This window comes from Alligator sinensis, unplaced genomic scaffold (genome assembly GCF_000455745.1).
Source record: "Alligator sinensis unplaced genomic scaffold, ASM45574v1 scaffold1343_1, whole genome shotgun sequence".
Classification (NCBI taxonomy): domain Eukaryota; kingdom Metazoa; phylum Chordata; order Crocodylia; family Alligatoridae; genus Alligator; species Alligator sinensis.
The window spans coordinates 54,635-82,404 of NW_005842810.1; the positions used below are offsets into that span (position 1 = coordinate 54,635).

At 46.0% G+C, this 27,770-nt stretch overlaps 1 protein-coding gene across 9 annotated transcripts in view; it reads left to right on the forward strand.

Annotated features, from left to right (window-relative positions):
- Positions 1–27,770, forward strand: part of FAM184A (family with sequence similarity 184 member A) — a 189,913-nt gene that overhangs the window by 53,993 nt on the left and 108,150 nt on the right. For all 9 annotated transcript variants that reach the window (XR_003091708.1, XR_003091710.1, XR_003091709.1 and 6 more), the window contains 2 exons: positions 16,748–16,870; positions 25,483–25,644. Coding sequence is in view for 6 of the 9 variants with exons in the window: in XM_025191337.1 (XP_025047122.1) it covers positions 16,748–16,870; positions 25,483–25,644 (285 nt within the window). In the remaining 3 variants the exon portion in view is untranslated. The remainder of the gene's footprint in view (positions 1–16,747; positions 16,871–25,482; positions 25,645–27,770) is intronic.

The window sequence follows — 27,770 nt, forward strand, 5'->3', positions numbered from 1 at the left end:
GCTCGCCCCCCCCCCCTGGTGCTCCCGTGGCGGGCGGCCCCCTTCCACTGCTGTGGCGAGCTGGTTTCTCCCCCGCTTCCCCTGGGCTCCCTCCTCCTCTCCCCCCACCCCCCTGCGTCAGGTCTCTGCCCACTCCTCCCCTCCCCCCGCCTCTGCATCGGCGATGGTCTTGCCATGGTGTCCCAACCCCACTGTCCCTCCCACACCACTGCTGCCACCTCCAATTGGGGGGGGTGGTGCAAGGCCAGCTCCAGTGTCCTCACCCTCCTCCCTGCCTGCTCCATCATTGCCACCTGGATTGTCGCCACCTTCCATCCACTCCATTGATAGGGGGTTTGTGCTTCTTAGACGTTTCTGCATTGGGTATTTTTCAATCATGTTATGTAGTAGATGGGCTTCCTATTGGGCTTTGATTGCCAGGTCAAGCAGTATTTCAGACTTCTTGATGTTATGAGGGGGGATTCCAGTCAAGACGAACACATTTTCCCATTCCGTGTATACCGGGTAGCCATTTATTGTTTGTAGTGCAGAATTCAGGGGCACTGTCCGGTTTGCGGGTGTGGGCACTATTTGCCCACACAGGAAAGCAGTATTCCGCTGGTGCATAAACCATGGCTAGTGTAGTTGTTCTCAAGGTAGAGAACTCAGCTTCCCATGTTGTACCAGCTTATTTCTTAATAGCTGAAGCCCTTGAGGTTACCTTGTGCCTCAGTGTCTCCAGGGGGTAGTGAAAGGTTAGGCTTCTGTCTGAGTGACACCCAGATAGGTTAGTGTCTTTGTAACGGGCTCAGACAGGAGCCCTGTTGCTGTATGGGCTTCAGGGGAGGATGACCTGAGACTGCACCCTGCCAGGTGAAGGAAGTTTCACATCAGGAGAGGGGTGGGATGATTAGTCCATCACAGCCGGCATAAATCCGGCCACAGGACAAACACCTTTTGCCTTTGGGGACTGGAGGACGGAGTAGAAACCATTGGGACCCTGGAAGAAGGAAGAAGAGAAACCTTACCTGGGACCCCGAGGAAAGCCAGGATCTTGGGACTCCGGACAACGCCAGTTTGACCACAAGTCTAAATACTCCCCCGAGAACCCCAACCAATCTAGTGAGTGTGGGGAAAGACTGCAGGGCTTCGGGATACAGCTCTACTGGGAACCCCAAGAGCTAGAAAGAGGCTTCAGGACGGGGTTTGGGTGGCAGGAGCTAGACAGAGCAACCAACTTGTGGAGTTAGCTAAGACACCAGACCAGCCATTCAAACAAGCAAGGGAGCAGCAGGTGCAGCTCCCAGCACAAGAGAGAGGCGGAGAGATATTCCTCTCATAAAACTTTTTAACCCCCAGAGACTCTGGTAATTATAAAGTATCCCTAAGGCATCTGGAGCCTAGAGTCCTTATCTGCAGCTTGGAATGCCCTCGCTAATGAGGTAATTAGCGAGGACATTGGTACAATACAGACTCCTGCTGTGCAAATAAAGGCTACTCTGTGAGAGTTTACTATCCAGCTCACTGTGGTGATTCCTTGCTCAGATACCATCAGTGAATCCCTCTTTTCTTTTTATCTAAGTTGTGGCAGGCAAGTTCAAAGGGAGACTGAGCTGGGAGTGACCCCCCCCTCCCTCTCCCCACTTCTCTCAATCTTCTCGAAGGGTAACTCTTTTCCCTCCACAACAATTCTTGGCATTCGCAGCATGATTATTCATTTGAAAAAGTGTTGAAGTGCTCTTCTGTATATTCAGATTCAATTGCCACTGTTTTAGGTAGGAAGCTATGAGTTCCATGTCATGGTTCAGTTTGGCCTCTATTGATGATACGTTATTGCTGGCAGCAACAAATGCCAAGTCGTTTGCTTACATGTCAATGCTTTGCTTACGTAGCCTACCGTGTAGATGTTAAACAGGGTGGGAGCAAGAACAGAGCCTTGTGGCACTCCATTCCTGAGTCTCTTGTGACAACTTGTCTTTCTGTATGATGTACTCTAAGTAAAGTACCAATCTGAGATCATCTCCATAATGAAGTTAACCAGACTTTTGTCTGGTAGTGTGGTAAATAGCTTATACCGGAGGCCTGGGTGCCAAACCATGTTGTAGGCTGCTGTTAGGTCAGCTAGAACCACGCCAACCTTTTCTTGATTCTCAAAGACTCTTGATATCAGTTGTAAGAGCTGCCACAGAGTAATGGATTGATTGGTTTCTTCTGAAACCTGCTTGTTCATGCAGCAGCCGTTGGTCAATAATTGGTGTGATCCGGTTCAGGATAAACCGCTTTAGGAGTTTATAGACCAGTGATATGGGCTATAGCTCTTTGGGTCTGTTGGGTCTTTCCCTGGCTTCTGTATTACAATGATGTTGACCTTGTGCCAGATTTGGGGTATCTTGCAGTGATGCTTGTGTGTTGACAGAAAGCTGCATAGCCAGTCTTGAGCTATATAGGCCTGAGTTTGGTGAGGTGTTCAGGAAAAATTTGGTCAGGGCCAGCAGCTTTTCCTGTTTTAACACGAGATAGTGCTGTCTTCACCTCTTCTTCAGTGAAAGGAGCTGTCAGGTCATAGGGAGACATGAGATTGCATAAGCGATAGCCACTTCGTTAGATGCCATGGATGAACTGGCAGAAAAAAAAGATTATATATAGAAAGGAAGTGAGGAGTGGGGCACTGCTAAGAGATAATAATGGGGTTGATTAGATAACTGAAGTGTACAAGGCAGGTAATGCCTAGAGGGGCACGAGTAAACAGCTAGTTTATGGTAAGAATCCATAGTTTCTTTTGGAAGCATGGTTAAAACAATTCAGTCTAATGATGCCTTTTGTGCAGCAGTTTCACATTCCAGTTGTTTTTGAAAGGTTTTCTTGTTTAAGGACAACTACTCTGAGATCACTAATGGAATCAGGCCACTTATTATCTCTCTTTAGGACCTTTGTCTTGAGAGAGAGCCTTTTGCCTTGGGATCCTAATCATGCCTGCTTCAAGATGTGCCTGTTTGTCCCACTTCAAGTCCCTCTGAAAAATGTATAATAAAATGTGCTAAAGCTTTTTCCCAGGACATGGCTATGTCTGTCAATAAGGTGCCTGTCATTTTAGGACAGTCTGGCCAGGTAGTGCTCTTGCTCACCACCTACTGGCAGAGGAATAGCAATGCAAGTTGGGAAGCGTGATGTATATAAATGACTAAGCTGTACCTGTTCTGATTCAGGTGTTAACCCGGGGACAATTAGGCCTGCTTCAAATGAGACATGTCTTGGGCTTACATTTACAAAACTGGTAGAATCTCTTAAATTATGATGTTTTATATATCTAGTAGTACTGCTTCTGGGATGTAACATTAGACATTTCTCCATTTTAGTGGTCATATTTCATCCAGGACCCTTAATTGCTATTGAATTTAACTTGGACATTTCATAATAGTAAGGGAAGGAGCTCCCATTTGGAGTTACTTTTCAGCTGCTGGTCCAAGTCTTTGCTTTATCCAGCATTCAGTTACCATTTTTGCTTACTGCCCATTTTGATTTGTTAATTAAGTATATTATCACAAAAATATTTTTATTAAATTTGTATACAATGACTATCCTTAAGCCTTTCAGACCTTATTACCTAAAGAATGCTGATTTGGGCTCTGATAACTTTATCCTGGTGCACCAGTTCGTAACTTCTGAGTTGAACTTTGTTCTTTGCCTGATTGATACTTCAGCAATTTAGTCACTGATCTGAATTTTATGGCAGTCTCTAGCACAGGGGTCAGTAATGTTTTTGGCCAAAGTGCCAAAAACACCCCAGCCTTCACCTTTGCCTCAACTTGGCATGCCAGAGGCAGATGGCAGGGCACTCAAAAAGGGTCCGATCCTCACTGCTGGCAACAGGTGCATGCGTGCCTCTGGGTGGACGACAGGGGCGGGGCTAGGGTTGCGCTTCACTGGCCCCTTCCACACCATGTGCTCTAAGGTACATGTGCACCCGCCACAGCCACAGAGTTAGTGCCAGGGCTCCAGACCTTGGTACAGCTATTCACAGCCTGCCCACTGCCTGCTGCAGTTGCCCAAAGCCTGGCACCACAACCACAGAGTCCAGCCAGGGCTCTGGACAGCAGTGCAGCTGTTTGCAGCCTCATGGCTGCCCGCCACAGCTTACCAGGGCTCTGGGCACCTGGTGCCTGCCACGGAGCCTGGGCTGCTTGCAGCAGGGCTGGCAGTCTCCTGGGCTCGTTGCAAACAGCCTGAGCTCCATGACTGGCAGCAGCTGCCCAGAGCCTGGGCTGGCTATGGCATGCTGAGCAAAATGTCCTGCCCCTGGGTTGTTGACCCCTGCTCTAGCTCATTTTTCCTTATTCCTTTGTCATTTTATTCTGAAACCAATTAATATGCAGGCCTCGCTTCTCTATATGAGGATTTTTTTTCAGCTGCATCAATTTTAAACAGGTTTTCTCCTTGTATTCCCCTTTTCTAAGGGGAAAATAAGTTATTTACATTGAAATGCCTAAGCAATGCTGTCCTGCGGGCAGTAGTTCTCTGTTATAAATTTTCAACATGCAGAAATCAAATTAGCAAGTAAAAATTATTACTTCTGCACTCTTGAACACTACTTTAACTTTTAGAATCTTTATAGAAAGCCAAGTATTGAAAATTTGATTGAGAAGAAATTTAGAATGCATCAAGACAGAGAGTATAATTACAATAATTAATGAAAAGCAACTGCCACTTTGGAGATTTTCTAGCCTAAGTTGAAGTCAAATGAGAAATAAACACCTAGCATATAAAGCTTAGGAAACCATTTCAGTGGTGACTATCCAGCTTCCCTACAGTGATCTAAAATAAATTCTTCCCCTCCTGGTAAAAAATCTTGTACTAATATTCAGTGAGGTTTTTTACCATCAGAGCTTGAGACCTTTGCATCTGAGTAGAGCTGACACGTTTCTTTTAATTGTATGAGATAATAGCTGTCTGCTTATTTTCCCCACTCCTCCTTGTATTATTGTTTGACATTTGCATCAAATACAAAAGTATGCTTTTATGTTAATAACAGACATAGAATGAGACATCACTGTATACATATTTCCTATTATGGCTTAATTTGTCCAGGGCAGCAGTGTGGGAAAAAGAATTCAGAGATTTTGAAGGTATTTTCAAAAGTCATAGCCCCCAATTCAAATTTTAAGGCAGAAAATTAATGATGCATTTAAATTAGACACATGATTATATTCAAGGAGGATGGTGGATGAACTGTCTTTCAAGTATCTTTCCAACATATTTTTAATTCATGTACTTAGATATTATGGTGATAATCACATTAAACCTGTCAAAAGATTAGTGAAATATTTTACACGGATACTATTAATGTTTTTTGCTCTTTTCCTAATGCTTGCTTTTAAGTTATTTTTTCCACCTCTGTGGACTTTCTGACATTGACTTATATTTGGTTACTGAACAGATGATGATGTTTAACTAATTAAACAAGTAATACATATTTAACTAATTAAACAGTTAATATTTTGAGAGGGTGAGAAAGTTGAATGCATGTCTTAAAAGAACAGCAAATAATAGATTTTTTTAAAGAGTAATGTTTATAACAGAAAAATGTGTCAAGGCCCAGAATATGAACTATTTCACTTTTTTTTTTTTCCCTCTCTCTAGTCTCTTAAGGAGTCTTGACTACAGTACATTTGCATTTGTAAAGAACAACAGATAATAAACACAGTGCTGTAGAATCTTCTTGTAAAGTGCCTCAGACTTTGCTGCCTTAAACCCAATATGGACAAGTTATTGGTGTTATAATACCCCTCACTGCATAAACTAACTTTCTCACTGGTGTGAGAACAAGAGTACAGTAAAGCTACAGCTGCACTTTTATGATGACTTTATAGGTCCATCTTTAAATTGCTGGGGAAAAGAGAATATGTTTGTAACAGGATGCAGGGGTTCTCCCCATTTCCCATTGAACAGAAAGTTAATTTCAGGCACAGTAATCTGGAGGAAGAACTGGGACCCTTCATCCTTAGATCATTGATGGCAATGGAGTTGTTCCATTGGCCTCGGTGAGCTTTCGGTCATGCTTTTGGAAGCACTTTTGATAGAGTTCCACATCTAGTATCGTAAGTCTGTGTTGCCCTCCAAACTACGAAGTTCTTTCTGTTATGTTAAAATGTATTACTTTATTATGAAAATTTAAGGAATTAACTAGAGCTGTTTCTATTTTTTGCTAAGTACTTTTGTCAGTGTTTACTTACTACACACTGTCTATATATTTGGCTAATTAAAAATTGATGAATTATCATTTTAGATATTCCCAACAGCTCTCTGCTCAGTGGTAGCTGTTCTGTTTGTTTGTTTGGTGGTTCTTGTTTGTCTTGTAAATTATTCTCATTTTGATTTTGGAAAGATCTGCGTAACATACTGGGCCTTTAAATTATTTGTCACCAACTTATTATATTGTTGATGACAGGAAATAAAAGGTGAATTTGACTCTAGGAAGAGAGAAATAAGAATTATAACTGAGATTTAGAAACTTTTCCACTCTGTCATCAATTTGAATCCAGGAAATATAAAGTTTTGATAAAAGTAATCTAACTGTGGTTTAATTAATAGCCTTTGAGTTGTTGAACTTGTCTTTATATAAAAATGTCAACCGTTGCTGTAGACCAACTTATTAGGGATGGCAGTGGAGCAGGGATTGGCATGGCAGTCTGCAGCCTGCAGGATGGATCTGGCCTGCAAAGAGGTCCAGTCTGGACTGCAGAGGTCTGATCTGGTATGGGGGATCGGTAGCATGGAGCTTCACTATGTTGCCATCCCCTCTTCAGTGCTCCTCCCCACTGCAGCACCTGCTCCTCTATTGCATCTGTGCTTCCCTCACTGCATTGTGGTTGGGAGTCTGCAACAAAGGAAGTGCAGATGCAGAGTAGAGTTAGTGCAGGCAGCTGGCTATTGTTGTGGGAGAAAGGAGGGCAGATACTTTGGCTCACCATCACAGTTGGGTCACAAGCTCCAACCCATGCCAGCAAAGGACTACGGAACTGGAACAGAGGATAGGAACTGTTTAAGGACTGGTCTGTTCTGCATTAGGCTCTTCCTAGATATGTTCCATTTAAGGAAATATAGGCAAAAAGACCAATATGTTCTCTTGAAGAAAGAATGATAGTAATGAGTAGAATCCAAAGAAGGGCAGGTGAAAGTATGATCTTCATGAGTGGTGAATCTTGTATTAAAACACTACTTTCTTTTAAGAAATTTGTTTTTTAATTTTTGTTTTTATAATTCAAACTGATACACCTGCTTGCAGTTAAGGTTGCTTGAGACTTGCTTTTAAGATACAGTTTTCAGTTGATTTTAATGTTGCCGAACTTTAACTATTTGGGCTGAATTTTTCATTCTGAATATTTACCTTTCACTGGGGGGGGGGTGTTAAATTAAAGTAAAAATCATCCAGTCACTTTTAAGAACAGGATAAGGAAAATGTATTATTTTTACCCACATTAAGAATTTTTTCCTTGAGAAGCTCTAGCTCCTCCATGATTTAAAATATTGGCTTGAAATTTAGCTGGGGAACTGCCATGGTGCTATTTATGCATGTGCTGTTTTGGTATGCCCATAAAAAGCTATACCAGTTTAGCAAAGTTAAAAGCTTTTGAAAAATCAGTTTGTACAAGCTGTATAGAGACTGATTTGAGTTTTTTTACAACAAAATTCTTCAAAGATTCTATCTGTAATAAACCTGTTTGTTCTTGGGACTTCTGTTGCAGATGTTTCCAGTTGTATGGACAACTGTGGTGCTGGGCACCAGAATAGAAAACAGGGAGGTTTTGTCTCTGTGCTCTCAATGCTCCTTTTTGCCATTCAGACACCCTGGTAGGTGGAGGGAGGAGTAGGGGAAAGAGAGAGGAGAATCTTCCTCTATTTGAAAAATCAGAGTCTGAACCTAGGGTGAAGCTTGGAACGTTTGAGCAAGGTAACTTTGCTGGGGCAGAAGCTTGTATTGAAACTTGGAGATGGACAAGGAAAGAGACTGGGATGGGCTGGGGAAGGAGACTAGGTCTGGGTTATGGGCCCAGTAGAGAGGGTAGAAAAGAGGCCTGGGACAGGGTCAAACTTAGGATGGTACAAAAGTGAAGGTGAATCAGTTTTGGAGAAGTCAAGGGTAAAAAAGCACACTCAATTCCAGAAGCCAAAATGGAACACAAGATTCCTGAGTCCTGTGTTCTTCTACTGTGAGCAAATATTTGTGAAATCCATTGGTAAAGTATTTGTCAGAAATCCATAGTGACGAATCATCATTAATGATGTCAATCTATTACTTATTTTGTTTTTTTTTCATTAGCTCAAATGGCAGATATCAGTGCTATAGTTTTAATAAATCCAACCCTGCTGACCACCCATGCGGTGACAATGATATTACTATAATGCCACATGATGCAATTTCTGGTTGTATGTTTTATGTTTCGACCAATCAATCAAATGTTACCTCTGCAACCTCCATTTGTCCCCTTTATGCATATGCATTGTCTGATCAGTTTTTTAACTACATGATCACACCGTATTTTCCCACAGGACCTCTGAGTCAATCAATGTACCCAGGATGAAGCAGCTGCTAGAGTGAATCAGGGTTATGAACTGAAAAAGACAGTTGGCCTCTGCTTCGTTTATTTATATATATGAAAATATGGAGTGACTACATCAGGGGACCTGAGAGAGAAAGGATAGTTTCTGAATTAAGAATGTTGCTGTCCCTGCCTCAGCCACAGAGTACCTTTGCACAGGAACTAATTGTGCGCTGCTTAGTTTCCTGTTACCGAATTTGAGATATTCAGGTCTTTTTTGCAGTATTGCATTCACAGCAGTAGTTAATGTCAATGGAAGCTCTGCTACAAACATATAAAGTGCTATATATAATATGTGCTGGGAAAAATTGGAATGTAAACAAATGTCAGATTTTACACCCAAAAATTAGTGGGCATGTGATATTAATTTGTAAAATGGCAATAAGAATATTATCTCACTTATCAGGAATCTTCTGAAAACATATCAGTTAATGTTTGTGAAGCATTGAAGTATTATATTGCTAAACACTATGCAAGTGCTGATGAAAAAAACTGATCATTTTGTTGTCAGATAAGAGTTTGACTAGCATCACTAAATAAGGCCTGGACACATTACCCAATGAGGGTAAACAAATCATTTAATAGCTTCTTATTCGGTGACCATTGTCCATCTTGGGTATTAACTGAGCAGAGGACCTGTGGAGAAAGTACATGAAAAAACACAGAACACAAACTTATTTAATTATAATATAATTGCAGTCAGCTTGGAAAACAACATATGCATATTTTAATTAGTATTAATATTTTAATATATAGCATTTTATATTACTGTATAATCTAGGACTCTGATTAGAATCAGGAGCTTTTTTTGCTAGGTGCTGTGAAAACAGGTAACTACAATTTCTGCCTCCAAAATCTTGCAGACTTACAAGACAAAGCAAAATATCAAGGAATGTTTGAGAGAAGTATACAATCGGATAATGTGCCTCTTTACATTGCAGACATGTTTCCCACTATAGTGGACTTAATTCATCTTATTTTGTTGATCTTAGACTAAAACCAGATGTTAGCTTTATCCTGGGCTGATTGTCCCAGGCTGTGACTTGTATCAAAGCAGGTGCAGGACAGTAATTTACATGTTTGGTTTGAATGGCAATTTAACTAAAATTAGCTGTTATTGTCCCAGGGGCAAAGCGTTACTCTATTTACTTGATACCAAAATGAGTCTCCCCTCCCCCATCTTCATCATGTGGAAAACAATGTCTCATCTTAAAATTGAGTATGCTCCAGCTGGGAACTGTGGGGGCAGCTGTCTGTGCGCTAGGGACAGCATCAGTAGGTGTGTCTACATGTGCTGTTAAGGCGAAGCAGTAAACTCCAGCACTTATGCCAGAGTTTACAGCTACAAGGCGCTTACTGGTTATCGCACTGGAATGTATTGGTCCTGGGTGCCATGTTTACATGTGTGCCCAGTTCTGCAGTGTGCTGAGCCAGGTCAGAGCAGCCCAGCTGGCAGGGAGTCTAGGTGGGGGTCAGCCTGCCAACCCAGGGCTGCTCTGACCCAGCTCAGTGTGCTATGGAGGGGGCTGGCTGGGGCATGAGGTGCTCCACTGCAAGATTAGCAGCCCCTGCACTGAAGCACCCTTGTGCTCCAGCCAGCTATGTCACATGTAGTGCTGCAGAGTTAGTTTCCTATGGCCTAATAGGGCCACACGTGTAGATGCAAGTTGTTTACTGCACAGTTAATTAGTCTACTTTGCAATAAATGTCTTGTGTAGACATGCCTAGTAGCATGCAGATTCTTCCCTCTGGGATCTGCTCCTTCTCCCCCTCCCCCCGCTCAAATCTCCCTTGCTGGCAGAGAGCCAGGCAGGGAAGAATTTAATCTGCATGCTACTGTTGCTGCAGTCCCCAGTCAAGTCAGGCTCCCTCCAAAGCTACTCTGCAGCTCTCAGCTGACAGAGGCAGGAGCTCCAAAACTGCAGGGAGCAGCTGTGGCAATGCAGATTCCTCCTAGCCTCCTCCTGCCTAGCCAGGGAGACTGGGGATGGGAACTGGGCAGGGAAGGAGGAACCTGCAGGCTTCCCCCACTTCCACCCAAGCTGAGTTCTCTGCACAGCTGCTCCCTGCAGCATGGGGCAGGAGAGGGTCATGAGCTCTTCTGAGGCTATCCCTGTACCTGGATAAGTTGGGGAAAGCAGCATAAGGTGAGGGCAGGTAGTTGGGCATAAGTGGTAGGGGGAAGGCATGGGGTGGGGAAGGGGCAGGGGTCATGCTGATGTTTCTTATGCCACTTGCCTCCTCATCATCTGCTCCCCTGCTTTCCCTGCCCCTGGCCCTCCCAGCTGCCTCCTGGCTTTGCTTCCCGCTCTGTCTGCCCCCCACCTCTGCTTTCCTGTGGCAGCAGTGGGGGAGTCTTAAAAAGACTCTCCAATAATTAGATTCTAGACATGGAAAATTATAACAAGTCCATAATTTTTCATTTCTAAAATCTAATTAAGGGGGGGGGGGGGGGGGGGTTTTTTTTGTTTAAAAAAGTAGTGGGGGGGGGGGGGGGGGGGAGTCATTTTGGATTTGGGTAAATACAGTAATTCTTATACTTCGCAGGCACTTACCATTAGACAACGGACTTTTCCCATCTCAGGATAAGTTGTCCTGGGAGAAATCCAACCGTAGGTTTTAGCCTTAAAAGCTGAAAGGTCCCATTTCTGGGTAGTACTTGAATTCAACGTCCCCTGAGAACCTCAAGTGCTATAGGCATGCAAATTTCATGAATGGAAAAGAGCTGACAAATGTGTTTTAAAATGGAAAGCATGTATAAAACTTCATATATTGTAGATCAGTGGTTCTCAACCTTTTCAAACTCCAAGGAATTGCTTGTTAGACTCCAGGCACCACTCCGTAACTTTTCAGAATTGAGCAGCACCACATTTCAAAAACTAATTAATTTATTACAGTTCTTACCTGCCAGTAGAAAAGGCAGATAGTGGGTCTGGGGAAGTAGCCAGGCAGGGAGAACCTGAGCCTGTTTTTATTTACTGATCTTTTCACACCTTACTTATCTCCTCCTACTTTCTGCAGCACCTTTAAAACATCTTGCAACATCCCAGTGTGCCCCATACTCTTGTTGAGATTTATTGGCATGGATTTGTTTTGCAAACAGTTACTGATTCCCTAGTTGTAGCCTGGCCACATGTCCTATTCAGTTGTCCATTAGTGTAACTTGTAGGTAAGGTACATAAATATTCTCATCTTTAGAAATCAGGTTTGGATTGGCAGAGCCCTAATTCGGATTGAGGGATACTTTTTTGAGAACCTTAGCTAATTTTTTTCAATGGGATGCTGAGCATTGGACACAACTTCGGAGAGGCTAAGTAGGGGCCATGCTTTTCTTGACTTACTGCTCACAAACAGGGAAGAATTGATAGGGGATGCAGATGGCAAGTTGGGCAGCAGTGACCACAAGATGTTGCAGTTCAGGATCCTGACAAAAGGAAGGAAGGAGAGCAGCAGAGTACAGGCCATGGACTTCAGAAAAGCAGATTTCGACTCACTGAGGGAACTGATGGGCAGGATCCTCTGGCAGGCCAGTCTGAGGGGGAAAGGAGTTTAGGACAACTGATTGTATTTTAAAGAAACCTTACTGAGGGCACAAGAACAAAGCATCCTGATGTGCAGGAAGAACACTAAATGTGGCAAGTGACCAGCTTGGCTTAGCAGAGAACTCTTTGGTGAGCTTAAGCACAAAAAGGAAGCTTAGAGGAAGTGGAAGCTTTGGACAAACAACTTGGGAGGTGTATAAGCATATTGCTCAGGCATGCATGGATGAAATCAGGAAGGCCAAAGTGCAATTGGAGTTACAGCTAGCAAGAGACATGAAAGGTAACAAGAAGGGTTTCTACAAGTACGTTAGCAGCAAGAGGAAGGTCATGGAAAGTGTGGGTCCCTTACTGAAACGGGGAGGCAACCTAGTGACAGATGATGAGGAAATGGCTGAAGTACTTGATGCCTTTTTTTACCTTAGTCTTCACAGGCAAGGTCAGCTCCAGACTACTGCACCACGCAGCACAGTTTGGGGAAGAGGTGAGCAGCCAACAGTGGTGAAAGAACAAGTTAGGGACTCTTTAGTCGGGCTGTGCAAAACTTCAGTAGCTGATTATAGTCAGAGGAGATTCAGCCTGATTCGGGGACCAAATCTCCAAATCTAAATCGAATTGGGAGACCAGTTAAAAGCTCCGAATTGATTCAAAGCATCTGATTCATTCAGAAAAGCTTTGGCCGCTTTGAAGATTCGGCCATAGACTAAACAGGCAGTTGACACAGCTGCCTCCAGCTGGTAAGTCTGTTGGGGTTGGGGGAGCAGGAAGGGAAGGAGTGTGGGGGAGGGAGCAATTGGGGCTGGGACAAGCTGCCTAGCTGGAGCAGGGGGGCACATTACTCAGGGAGGGGGGCAGGGGGCGGGATGTGGGCACCTGCACCGCTGGTTGCAGGTGGGGAGGCGGGATGCGGACTCAGTTAGCTCCAAGTGGAAGGGGCAAGTGGTGCCAGGGCTGAACCGTGACTCCCAGTGGTGATGTGGGTACAGCAGCATTAGAAATGGTGGCAGTGAGGGATTGCCCCCACAGCTCCCCCCACTGGGGCAGAAGCAGGCACAGCCAGAGGAGCTGCGGGAGAAGCCCCCATGGCTGCCCTGCCCCGCCCCCTCCCCCCTGGCAGCAGCAACTGAGGCCTCTGGGTGTTCATGGCAGAGCCCCTTTGTGCAGTGCAGGGTAGTGGGGGGCAGTGGTGATGGCACTCAGCAGGGCATGGTGCACAGCCTAGCTGGGGCAGCTCCACCTGTCAGCCGGAGCCCAGCGCCACTCAGCCCCAACCACCCTAGCTCCCAAACAGCGCACAGTGCCCTGCCAATCCACACAATGCAACAGCTGCTGCAAGGGTGCCAAGTGGGGGGCAGGCTATCCCTGTTGCCCCCCACTGTCCCTCGCTGCATGTGGGGGCTCTGCCACGAGTGTCTAGAGGCCCCAGGCACCGTCTGCCGGAGCTGGTGAGTGCAGAGCATTTTTTTTTTAAGCCCCGCACTCACTGTCTCTGGCAGTGGTGATTGGGGCCTCTGGGAACTTGTGGCAGAGCCCTCCCATGCAGCGCGGGGGCAGCGGGAATCGCCCACTCCCAGCTTGGCACCCGTGCGGCAGCTGTTGCATCGCACAGGTGCAGCACAGCTCGGTGGGGCATTGTGCGCTGTTTGAGGGCTGTAGGGGCTCCAATGGTCACCTGGAGCCCGGCACTGCTCAGCCCCAGTGGCCCTAGCTGCCAGACAGCGTGTGGTGCCCTGCTGAGCCACACTGCACCTGTGCCATGGGGCAACTGCCACGCAGGTGCCAGGTGGGGGGGGGGGGACCGCGCAGTCAATCCCCGCTGCCCCCCACTGCTCCATGCTGTGTGGAGGGGCTTTGCCATGAGCGCCCAGAGGCCCCAGTTGCTGCTCCTGCAGCTGGGGAATGCAGGGTTTTTTGTTTTGTTTTTATTTTTTTAAAGTGCCGGGACTAGGCTGGGGCTGGCCGGGCAGGGGATGGGGCCGGGCACGGCAGCCATAGGAGCCTCACCCATGGTTCTCCCCAGCCAATCCGAATCACTGGATCTCTCCTAATCATTGCCAAATCTTCTGAAGCAAATTCGGCTGAATCGGTTCAGGACAGTGATCCAAATCTCCTAATCGAATCACTGTCCTCCGAATCGGCGAAATCCAAATTGAATACTTCCCTATTCGCAGAGGCCTATTATTTAGAAAAGCTGGACATGTATAAGTCCATGGGGCCAGATACAGTGTATCCAAAGGTGCTGAGGGAAGGAGTTGATATAATTTCAGAGCCACTGGCCATTATCTTTGAACACTATTGGCGATCAGGAGAGGTCCCGAATGATTGGAAAAGGGCAAGTATAGTGCCTATATTTAGGAAAGCGAAGAAGGAGGATCCAGGGAACTACAGACCAGTCAACCTCACTTCAGTCCCCAGAAAAATCATGGAACAGGTCCTCAAATAATCCATTTCTAAACACTTGGAGAAGAAGGTGATTAGGAACAGCCAGAATGGATTCACCAAGGGCAAATCATACCTGACCAATCTGATTGCCTTTTATGATGAGATGACTGGCTCTGTGGATGCAGGAAAAGCAGTGGATATAATATACTTTGACTTTAGCAAGGCTTTTGATACCATCTCCCACAGCATTCTTGCAAGCAAGCTGAGGAAGTCTGGGTTCGATGAATGAACTGTAAAGTGGATAGAAAACTGGATGGATTGTCGGGCTCAATGGGTAGTAATCAATGGCTGAGTGTCTTGTTGGCAGCCCGTATCAAGTGGCATGCCACAGGGGTGTGTCCTGGGGCAAGTTTTGCTCAATGTCTTCATTAATGATCAGCAAACTTGCAGTTGACACCAAGGCAGGTGGTGTAATAGATATGCTGGAAGGTAGGGCTAGGATTCAGAGTGACCTAGACAAATTGGAGGATTGGGCCAAAAGAAATCTCATGAGGGTCAATAAAGAGAACTGCAAAGTCCTGCACTTAGGATGGAAGACTCCCATGCACCGCTACAGCCTGGGGACTGACTGGCTAAACAGCAACTCCGCAGAAAAGGACTGGGGGTTAGTGGACAATAAGATGGATATGAGTCAGCAATGTGCCCTTGTTGCCAAGAAGGCTAATGGCATACTGAACTGCATTAGTAGGAGTGTTGCCAGCAGATCAAGGGAAGTAATTATTGTGCTCTATTCTGCACTGGTACAGCCACATCTGGAATACTGTGTCCAGTTTTGGGTCCCCCACTATAGAAAGGATGTGGACAAGTTGGAGAGAGTCTGGTGGAAAGCAGTGAAAATGGTTTGAGGGCTGGGGCACATGACTCATGAGGAGAGACTGAGGGAACTGGGCTTATTTAGTCTGCAGAAGAAAAGACAGAGGGGATTTGATAGCAGCCTTAACTACCTGTAGCATGGGTCCGAAGAGGATGGAGCTAGATTGTTCTCAGTGGTGGCAGGTGACAGAATAAGGAGCAATGGTCTCGAGTTTGCAGCAAGGGAGGTTTAGGTTACATATAAGAGAAACTTTCTCAATAGGAGGGTGGTGAAGCACTGGAACAGGTTACCTACAGCAGTGTTTCTCAACCTGTGGGTCACAACCCAAAAGTGGGTCTCAGGAAGATTTTGGAGAGTCATGAGCTGTGGGTTGAGAAACACTGATCCTGGGAAAGCATCGAAAGTGCGACAGGGCAGAGTGGCGGTGGGGAAGGGGTGGGGGAGAGCTGCGAGGCCAGGCTGGGTGGGGCGGCCGGGATATGCTGCTCAGGGGGTGAAATGGGCTGCCACAGGCCTCCCCTCCTCCTCCCTCCAGCTTGCTCCACTGCTGCCCACATGAGCCAGAGTCTCTGCAGTCACCGTGCTCTAGCCTGAGTGGGACAGGGCAGCTGGAGGCCCCTCCTGCAGGGCAGGGATGGGGCAGGGGCTGAGGGTCGGGAGTGAGGGGCACTGGCAGGAATGGGGGGGCAGGGGCTGTGGTTTGGGAGTGAGGGGCACTGGCAGGGCTGGGGGTGGGTGGGTAGGGGCTGTGGGTCAGGAGTGAGGGACACCAGCATGGCCGGAGCGGGTGGCAGGAGGCAGGGACTATGGGTCTTCCATTGGCAGGGCCGGGGGTGTGTGGGTTGCGCCAGGCCATGAACCTTTGCAAATGGGTCCCACCTGGTAGGAAACAGGTTGAGAGCCACTGACCTAGAGAGTTGTTGGAATCTCCATCCTTAGAAGTTTTTAGGACCCAGGTACACAAAGCCTTGGCTGGGATGATCTAGTTGGGGATGGTCCTGCTCTGAGCAGGGTATGGACTAGACAACTTCCTGAGGTCTCTTCCAACCCTGATTTTCAATTATTCTATAGTATAAAAGGAGGTCTTGCTTTCCTTTTTTTCTTTTTAATCTTGTGATTAACAAGGGATATGGGCTCAAAAATACTCAGAATAATCAAAACTTCCAGAAATGTAGGCAAAGCTTGTTACAGTGCTTTAGGAAAAGGAGACTCCTTTCTCACAGTTAAACTAGTGAGTGTGAGAGAGAGAGAACGAGAAAGAATGAGAGAGAGAGAAAACAAACTTTGTACTTCTTTCAGTAGAGTTCACTGTTTGGTATAAGGTAACTACTTAGCAGGTATATAATTTCTTTGTTTTGTTGTTCTGTTTTTTGAAGGAAATGGAGCAGCAATTTGAAAAGGAGAAACTGCATCTGGAAGAAGATAAGAATCAGCTTCGACAGCAGTTGGAAAACCTGAGGGAAGAACTGACAACCAAGCTGACTTCAGCCAATCAGGAGGCAAGAATTCACTTAGTCATATCAGTTAACTGTCATGTTCATTAGACCACATTTAATCACTAATGATATCTTACTCAGTTTGTGTTTAGAGTCAGAGATTAGGCTTGGCCTATGTTGTTAAGCCCATGTACCTCATTATGGCTGTTTAAAATTGGGTATTCGAATACTACAATTCACTGGAATGCTTTCAAAATATGACTCTCTTCTCTTTAGTTATTAATACTATTCGTCTACAAATTGCCATAGCAAAAGCAAAGAAAATAAATACAAAACTGCATTATGTTAAGGACCCCATTTCTCTGCTCTGCTTCTCTGTAAGTGAAATGTTTAATAAACCTCTATGCAATATTTCAGGTGTAATTAAAGGCAAAAGTCAGTTTCTCCTGTACACTATTTTTTTCATAATTAGTGTACTGTAAATTTTGACTAGTTTCATATAGTTTAAACATCTCCTGGAAAAAAAAATTGTCATTCTTATTTCTAATAAGAACAAAATAATGTATTACAGTATTATATCCGAAACCTAATCTGAGCTCCTTTGATATAACTTAAATTTGAATTTTAGATCTAAAGAGTGGGGAGTTTCAGTCTTAATGTGGTAAGTTAATTACAGTTTATTTTTACACAAGTCCTGGCAAAAAAGCCCAAGTAGAGAATGAGTATATTGACCCAAGAGATGGTATGTTTTGGTCAGATGCATTGGTCTATCAGTATGTGGAGATTCTTTGTCTCTCATCTCTAAGCAGATTCTGTGTTCAGTGGAAGAACTTGCATGATTTTCAGGGATGATCCTAAGCATATATCTGACCACTTTGTTGAACTGATACTTTGTGCTGCTATTTCCCATATTACAATCATTGTACAAGGAGTGTATGCTGGCAGTCTTCAGTATTCATAAACACTAACTTCACTCAAAAACTTTTATAAATAAAAAACACACATTTTAAAAGATCTTTCTCCCTCACAACTAGTACAGCTTCAGTTCTTTTGCATGTTTCATCCTCAGAGCTTAATACTGTTATTTAATCACTCCTAAGTGTGTCTGCTGAACACTGCATAATACTCCTTCCTATTGTTATGAGTATCTGCAAGTACTTCAGACCTAATGGAAGACTGGAATTGGAAGCTGGATCTCCTCCTGCCCCAGAAGACCACTGACATGCTCACTTTTCTTATAGTACAAAAATATTTTTTAGCTTACAGAAGGATGTATTTGTAGTGTTTGCTTTCTTTTCCATTTTAGTTTGGCTAAGATCAAGTATAGTCCTTATTCTTATCAGTGTATTATCTTCCTAGAGTACACTGTCATGCTGTCACTCCAGTTTGGTTTTCATTTTGCTGACTTGTCTTGGAAAATACCAGTGTGTTCTTAAGTTACAAAAACTGAGACCCTCTGTATTTAATTTAATTCTTACATTTTTGCTGACATTCATAGACTAAAAGTGACAAAGTTTACCCTTATAAAGGAGCTAAAGGTTGCTGATAGATGTTCATTTAAAGGTGCAATAGGATCTGATCCATCATCCCAACAATTGTGCCTCCTGTCATGCCACTCATGCATGGCAGGACAAAGATTTTGGGATAAGGAATTAGATTGCAATCATACCCTACTTGCCAGTGCAGGGGGAGCCCTGGTATGATCCTGGTCTCTCCCTGCACCAACAAGTTGAAAGCCGGGTACCTGACAATCAGCTGATTGTCAGCTAGGGCCAGGGACTGAACTAGGATCTGATACTAGCCCCAGTGTCCCTGCTGCATGGACAATCAACTGATTGCCAAAACCCCTAGCTCTGCAGCTTTGTCTGGGCTGCCAGGTGTGGGGGATCAGAGGCTCCCATCAGAGCAAGCCGAAGGACTTTACCTCCTGAGGATGCTAAAGCCTGCAGGGCCTTCCCAGGTTCCAGGGCACATGGGATCCAGGATTGAGCTGCCACTCTCCAAACCTGGAGTCCCTGTGCCCTGGGGGTATTAAAAAAAACTTTGCGTGCAGTCCAGCTGTATACGCCATTTTTAAAGGTCTGATGCACTGAACTGTAATTTGGAGGAGACTCCCTGATCTATCTTTTTTTTTTGGGGGGGGGGCTTATGCTGCCCTTCCATCTGCCTCTGGGGATTGGGTGGGGGCGCAGCATCCCAGAACAGGTTCTGCCCTGAACCAGATTGAGTAGGGGACAGCTGTGTCCTAGCCCAAACCTGCCACATGTTCAGTTTAAGGCATGACACCTAATGAGCCTTGCTTGGGAATGCCTTACTGGTAGGGGGATTGCCTTACTGGACCTGGTATTGGCAACGGGGGATGACATGGTAGGGGACCTACAGATCAGTGGTCACCTGGGGGACAGTGACCACCAAATAATAGAATTCATCATAAGGCGTAGAGTGGGAAAAGCAACTAGTAGGGCAGAAGTGCTAGACTTTAGGAAGGCTGACTTCAGCGAGCTCAGGTGTTTAGTCAATGACGCACTGCAGGGTAAGAGATTTGGCGAGATGGGAGCCCAGGAAGGGTGGCTGTGCCTTAAGGAAGCGATCCTTTGGGCACAGAGGGAGACGGCCCCTTTCCCCCTGCATCAGGATTAAGAGGCTTCCTTGGCTGACCAGAGAAATCCAGAGCAGCCTAAGGGCAAAAAGGGCATATAAGCAGTGGAAACAGGGAGACATTACTAAAGAGGAGTATACCTCCTCAGCTCACAGTTGTATGGAGGCAGTTAGAAAGGCCAAAGCTACCATGGAGCTGAGGATGGCATCCCAAGTTAATGAAAACAAAAAATTGTTGTTCAGATATATAGGGAGTAAAAGAAAGGCCCAGGGCAGAGTAGGACCGCTACTGAATGGGCAAAAGCAATTGGTGACGGACAGGGGGGACAAGGCTGAACTCCTCAATGAGTTCTTTGCCTCAGTGTTCTTAAACGAGGGGCAAGACAAGTCTCAAAATGGGATTGTAGAGAGGCAACAGCAGGGTGCCAGACTACCAAGCATTGACCCTGAGATGCTGCAGAGTCACTTGGAAGGACTGGATGCATTTAAGTTGGCAGGCCCGGATGAGCTCCATCTGAGGGTACTAAAGGCACTGGCTGATGTCATTGCATTTGTGGGTGGCAAATTGGCTAGAGGGTCATACCCAGAGAGTGGTGGTGGATGGGTCGATATCGACCTGGAAGGACATGGGCAGTGGGGTCCTGCAGGGCTCGGTCCTTGGACCGATACTCTTCAGTGTCTTCATCAGTGACTTGGACGAGGGAATGAAGTGTACTCTGTCCAAGTTTGCAGATAATACAAAACTGTGGGAAGAAGTCGACACACTGGAGGGCAGGGAACAACTACAGGCAGACCTGGACAGGTTGGACAAATGGGCAGAAAACAATAGAATGCGATTTAACAAGGAGAAATGCAAAGTGCTGCACACCTACTGCACACCTACTGCCTAGGAAATGACCTGCTCAGTAGCACGGAAGCAGAAAGGGATCTCGGAGTCCTAGTGGACTCCAAGATGAACATGAGTTGTCAGTGTGACGAACTCATCAGCAAAGCTAACTGTACTTTATCATGCATCAGCAGATGCATGACAAACAGAACCAAGGAGGTGATACTTCCTCTCTATCCGGCACTGGTCAGACCACAGTTGGAATACTGCGTGCAGTTTTGGACACCACACTTCAAGAGGGATGTGAATAACCTGGAGAGGGTCCTGAGAAGGGCCACTCATATGGTTAAGGGCTTGCAGGCCAAGCCCTATGAGGAGAGACTAGAGCACCTGGACCTCTTCAGCCTCCGCAAGAGGAGGTTGAAAGGCGACCTTGTGGCTGCCTATAAATTCATCATGGGGGCACAGAAGGAAATTGGTGAGGCTGTACTCACCAAGGTGCCCCTGGGGGTTACAAGAAATCATGGCTATAAGCTAGCAGAGAGCAGATTTAGACTAGACATTAAGAAGAACTTCTTTACAGTTAAAGTGGCCAAAATCTGGAATGGGCTCCCGAGGGAGGTAGTGCTCTCCCCTACCCTGGGGGTCTTCAAGAGGAGGTTAGATAGGCATCTGGCTGGGGTCATCTGACCCCAGCCCTCTTTCCTGCCTATGCAGGGAGTTGGACTCAATCTATTGAGGTCGCTTCTGGCCCTAACATCTATGAATCTGTGAGCCTCAAAGATGTTCCATATTATATATGAAATAAATTTTTGGCTCATTTACTGTATTATGTCATAAATTGATTTGACCATATGGCTTGGTTACCACTTAAAGCTAATTAACAGGTTAATCATCTCTTAAATATAATGTTCACCAGGGATTGAAAATGCTTTTAGTGAGAAGTCGCCTTTATTATGTATATGATAACCAAGTAGGGCCTTGAATTTAGTTTTCCACAATTCATTAGTATCCTGAATTCAAAAAGCAGAGATGCTGTCAACTGAATTAGTTGATGTGTCTGTCTTATCATAGTAACTGCAAGAGACAGGTACCCCACTCACAGCAATAAAGAAGATGCCTTTTTTGATGAGCACGGAGCTGGATTTTCCATTTCCCATGGAAGAGCAGAGTAAACCTTGAATTTTACCTTTTACTGGAGGAAAACGCGAATTTCTCGTTTTACTGGAGAAACCCACAGATTTTGCAGTTTTGCAATGAGCCCTCTGCAGGCTGGCATAGTTCCAACCTGCAGGGGGCTGGAAGGGAACATGAGGTGGCACTATGTGCCAGGCAGCCTGGAGAGCAGCTCCCACAGATAAGTTGCGGTGGGGGGGAATTGAGGCTCCCATAGGGAGAGAGGAAGGGAGTTGAGCAGTGCTGGGGCTGGGGCTGGGGCTGTTGCCCAGCCTGACAGTGCATGGGGTGTGGACTGAGCACTGCCTGCTTCAGGCTCGTGCTGCCCACCCTGCTGCCCTCTTCTGGGGTCTCTGCAGCCCAGCATGTATGACCCAGTGCTGCAAAGAACAGTGGAGCTATGCAGGAAACTGCCTGCTGCTGTGAGGTCTGCGCTGCCTACATCCCCTGTGCGCAACCCCACACTGCTGCCCCTGCTGCAGCTGCACATGTAGGGGACACCATCCCCCTCCCCCACCCAAGCCTGCAGCAGGGTGGGGAGCCAAGCTTTACACTCTGCTCTGCTGCAGCAGCTGCCACCTCTTGCCAGGGGCAAGCCCTGTAGCCCTGGCAGCTGGGAGACCCCTCCAGCAAGGCAGAGGGAGCAGGAGCAGTGGGTGGGGGGGATTAAGGGGCAAGAACAGGGCTGAAGGGTTGTGAGGGGAACCAGCAGTGCTGGGGGGTTGTGGTCAGCAGAGCTGTACCTTGAAAAAACTAGACTCATGTTTTCAAAAGCACACCACTGCCACTTTCTCAGCGCTGATGTGCATTTTGCCACAGCACTGGGCACTTTTAAAAGCATCCAGTGCTACAACACAAGCATGTGTACAAATGCCCATATTTTCAAAGCACCAGAATTGGTAACACATGATTTATTAGTAAGCAATGCATCTCTTGAGAGTTTTAAATAAATATGGACTCATAAGAAAAAGAAGAGACAATGAGGTAGCTTACCATTCACATGCTTATTATTGTAAATTTGCCCGATTAACATTTTGTTTTACCATTTCCATCTTTGTCTACAAGCACCTGACTGTAGTCAGGAAGTTCTGAAAAAGATTAAAAAAAAAAAAAAAAAATCCCCAAACCTTTAAACAGAAACTTGACAGACCAAGTATATCAAGAGCCAGTGTACTGATAGACTTTATTTGAAACAAAAAGAGAAGCTTTCTTCTCATTTCAGTAACTAGAGCTCTTTAAGATCTGCTGTCCATATCATCTTCAATCACTTGATTGGAGACTTTTTGCCTTTACAGTATTCATAAGGCACACAGTAGCTCAGTCCATCCTTGTACCCTGTGCCACTTCCTCTCAACGTTAAAACAATGATGCAGTTACAATTCCTCTGATTATATGTCCCATCCTAAATACTGCCTCTCCTGCCATGCATGTCTAGCACAGCAGGAGGTGCTATGTTTGGGATGGGGCTAAAAATTCCTATAATCCCAGACTGCTGATTGTGCAGGAGATAGCTCGGTCTCAGGCCCAGGACTGTCCCCAATCCAGAGCTGGTTCAAAACCTTTGGCTGTCCTAGGGCAGGGTCCACCAGTCAAATGACTGTCAACCCTGGCCCTGGGATAGCCCTGGGGTGGGTCAAGACCTAGGCTGTCCAGGATGGGTCAACAATCAGGTGATTGTTGCCTTGGCCCCAGACAGCCCTGGGTCTGATTTGGAGACTTCTAGTTGTCTGGAGTGGGACAATAATCCTCTCAAACCTGAATTCCAGTACATTGCTATGGAATCTCTCTTTCTTCAGTTTGCTTGGGCACTGTACCCAGATACTGTTGACATGAGCTCCCCAGCCTAAAAGAGGTATCTCTCATGATAATCATGGATGGGCGTTGTGGGAGCAAGGTCATTTCTTTGAGCATACTAGTCAGGTCCTTCTACCACGTACAGAAAGAGCAGACTACAGAGGGGATTATCATGTCGTATTTTTAAAGGGTCTTCCTTGGGGAATATTCGGTTCCACAGCCAAGAATGCATGCACCTGAGGTGAAGTCTGGCCTAAAGTGCCACAAAAGTAAAAGCATCTGTGCCAGGGGTGTCCAACCTTTTTGAATGTGGGGCCGGATCACAAACTTTTTATCACCCAGTGGGCCGGTGAGCCATATTCAAAAACCTCACAGGAAGTGACATCACATCAGGAAGTGATGACACGTGACCTTTGACACCAATGAAGGTGCAGGAAGTGACAATGAAATGGGTCTGCTCCGCATGGGAACTTACCCCATGCCTCCGTCCGCCCCAGCCCAGGCCCGAGGCACCCCCAGCTCCGCATGGGAACTTACCCTGTGCCCCCATCTGCCCCGGCCCGGCCCCAAGGTGCCCCCAGCTCCACATGGGAACTTACCCCGTGTCTCTGTCCACCACCCATGAGGGCAGGGTGCAGACCATGCTGCAGTTCCCCCAGCCACGTGCTGGGGGCAAGAGGCACAGCCTGTCCCCAGCTCCTCCAGTCAGGAGCATCTGGGGCAGCCCCGCTCAGTGCAGCCCTCGGGGCAGCTGCTGGCCTGCAGGCCGGCCCTGCCCACCTCGCCACTGCCCCACCACCATGGCTCCACTGGTGCTGCTGCCACAGCTCCGCGCTCCACCGCCACAGCTCCGTGCTCCGCCGCCGTGGGCCACATAAAATGGCTTGGTGGGCCGCATGGCAGCCCACGGCCTGTATGTTGGACAAGCCTGGTCTGGACTCTAGGCAAGTTTTTATCATCATCTTATGGCTGTCCTCAATCAGCTGGTAGCACTAGTCTGAGGACCTACTGTGTCAAAACCTGCCTTGCTGTATTTCAGCAGCATCCTTATCTTTGAAGTAAAGGAGTGGTAAAACAACATATTGTCTGTATCCCTGGAGTATGGGTGTCAAAGATACGACCTGTGGTCCAAATCAGCTCTTGTAGCCCTATATAAAAGAGTACAGAGAAAATCATAGACAAAGCATTCATTTTAAGCATATGTACAATCCAATGTCTGTTTAGGAAAAAAAAAGAGATTTCTTTCTGGCATAATTCAGTAAACAGCTTGGTTTTTAGTAGCAACCCTATTTTTCTTCTGTATCCAGGTAAGGTTTTTTCAGTTGTTCACCTTTACTGTAGTTGCTGAATGTGTTATCGTTCTCAATGTGTTTATTTTTATAAGGCATCCAAAAGGCAGGGAGGTACAATGTTATTACTGTTTTACAGATATAGTACTAAGGCGCAGAGATGAACAGTCTATCTGTATTGGCACTGAAAATTTGATTTTGGTATATTTTTAGAGGTATGCTAGCTAACCTTAAACAAGCTCTCTCTGAGATTAGCAGCAGTCTATCTGTGGTAGCATGAAGGTTAGTTTGGACTAATTTACATTACTAAAGTTTAAAGCATATATAGTGGGTTTATTTAGCAATCAGAAAATTGCACAGCATGAAGGATATGTGGTTAATTCTTCAAATGCATCTCAGTTCTATAATATTAGCTGCCCCGAAACTGATGAAGTCCTTTTCACTTCAAGGATGCTATTAGAGATAAGAATCTGACTAAGAATATAATGAGGCATAATGAGAGGCTTACTGCTAAGCAGAAGCTTAGTGCATACTCTGAGGAAAGGACATGTGTTTTTAGAGATGTTTCTAAAGTGTAACATTTCAAAAGGGCAGCAGCTATTACATTTTAATTTGTGCATGTGGACAAACCAGGAGTCATACAAATGTATGAAAACTGCTTCAACTTTAGCATTCCAGGCAGCAGTGTTAAAGTTGGAGTGGTTTTGCTACACTCATATCATTCCCATTTTGTCTGTACTTAACAACTGGAGCCTAACAGCTGCTGCCCTTTTGAAACATTCCCCTTTTGAGATGGCTCCATGTGTATGCATGTCCATACTCTAAGGAACAAGGTAATAATATTAAAGAGGAGACATTTTGTTTGGAACAGCCCAATTGGTTTACAAAGAAGAGTTATATAGAATTCTTCAGAAAAAAAGGATGCAAGTTTGATTTTGTTGGTTGCCTATAGTGATAATTATGAAAACATTGACTTCCTTTATATACTGTAGGTGTGTCTTCTACAAGATCTAGTCAGAAAAAGTGAACAAGGCCTTGGTACTGCAGAAGGACATATCTCCAGTCTCCAGGAAGCCCAAGAAATACTCCAGAAAGAACTAGAGTTAACCAGAGCAAGGCTGAGAGAGACAACGGATTCTTTGTATAATGTTGAGGTAATTGGAGAATTGAAGCATAAAATTATGTAAGCCCCCTTCTCTCTAGGGCTTCTCCACAGTAACACTGCCCTCTCCTCTAGGGCTCACCATACCCGCACTGGGGCTTCTCAAGCACTGCCCCCTTCTCTGGGGCTCTCCACATCTGCACTGGGGCTTCTCATCCACACCTCTCTCTCTGGGGCCTCTCAAATGCCCCCTTTCTGGGGCTGGGGTCAGTGCACCCCAACTGCTGTGCCCTCACTGGCACTGGGGTCCCCACACTGCTGTGGGTCCCGTATGAGGCCTCCTCCAACCCCTAGTAGCCTCACCCAGACCACCAGGGACAAACAGCAACACAAACACAAGCTCCCTTGGCTATAACATAAACTGAAGCCGCCCGTCTATAACCGACGTTACTCAAAACACCCCATGGATGCTCCATCCTTTACCTGGCTCAGGCTGTACCTGCAGTCAGACCTCTCCTCTCAGCTTTGCTCAGGGAGAGCTCTTTCCTCCCTGGCTGCTAGTAGGGAACTGCCAGCTTGGCCTCAGCCCCTAGGGTTTATAAGGGAGCCAGGCCCTGCCCCTTTCAGTGAGCTGACCGCTGGCAGGTGTGGGTCACTTGCTAGCTCGAGTTGCCCTGGCAACCAACAGCTGAGCTCCTTGTTCACTGCTAGGGCTCTTTCCCTAGCAGTTTCCCCTCTTTAGGAGCAGGGCACCTAAGTGCTCTGCGACATTCAGTAAAACATTTAATATGTACATAACTGCTGGCATGTGCTTAGGTGTTTTTCTGAATAAAGAAGGACTGCTGAATCAGTCTGAGTCAAGCTATTGTAATAAAATGAAACCTGGGAAATAAATAGGCACAAATATGCTACAGAAATTCAGTCTTTTATGAAACACAGAGCTCCAATATGAAACTAGAGATAGGCCTGTTTAAAGTCTCTGGGTTAGGGTCAGAGGGGAGAGCAACAAGGGTGGCATCATGATAGGTGTCTACTATAGACCACCATGATGCCACCCTTGTCATGACCAAGAGGATGAGATGGATGCGGCTTTCTTCAAACAGCTAATGGAAGTTTCTCAGTCACAGGACTTGGTTCTCACGGTGGACTTCAGTCACCTTGACACCTACTGCAAGGGCAGTACAGCACTGTACAGGCAATCCAGGAAGTTTTTGGAGGGTGTTCGGGACAGATTGCTGGTGCAAGTGTTGGAGAGGCCAACTAGCAGCTGTGCTCTTCTTGGTCTGCTGTTCACAAACCGGGAAGAACTGGTGGTGATTGGGAGAGGTCCCAGCTGATTGGAAAAGGGCAAATCTAGTGCCCATCTTTAAGAAGGGGAAGAAGGAAGATCCAGGGAACTAGAGATTGGTCAGCCTCACCTCAGTCCCTGGAACAATAATGGATCAGGGCCCGAAGGAATCTATGTCTAAGCACTTGGAGACAAAGCAGGTGATTAGGAACAAGATTCACAAAGGGCAAGTCATGCCTGACCAGCTTGGTTACCTTTTTTTTTTTTTTTTTTCCATAGACATTAGGGCTGGAAGGGACCTCGGAAGATCATCGAGTCCAGCCCCCTGCCCAAAGGGCAGGAAGTCAGCTGGGGTCATAGGATCCCAGCAAGATAAGCATCCAGTTTCATCTTGAAGGTGTTCAATGAAGGCGCTTGAACCACCTCCGGTGGCAGGCTGTTCCAGACCTTGGGGACTCGGACAGTAAAGAAATTTTTCCTTATGTCCAGCCTGAAATGATCTTGAAGTAGTTTGTGACCATTTGACCTCGTCATCCCTTGGGGCGCTCTGGTGAACAAACGTTCCCCCAGATGCTGGTGGTCACCCTTGATAAACTTGTAGGTGGCCATCAGATCACCCCTGAGCCTGCGCTTTTTCAGGCTAAAGAGCCCCAGGGCTCTCAGCCTGTCATCGTAGGGTCTGCTTCCCTGACCTCTGATCATGCGCGTGGCTCTTCTCTGGACTCTCTCAAGCTTCTCCACATCCTTTTTGAATTGTGGAGCCCAAAACTGGAAGCAGTACTCCAGCTGTGGCCTCACTAAGGCCGAGTACAGGGGGAGAATGACGTCCCGGGATTTGCTTGAGAAGCATCTATGGATGAAAGCCAGCGTTTTGGTCGCTTTACTAGCCG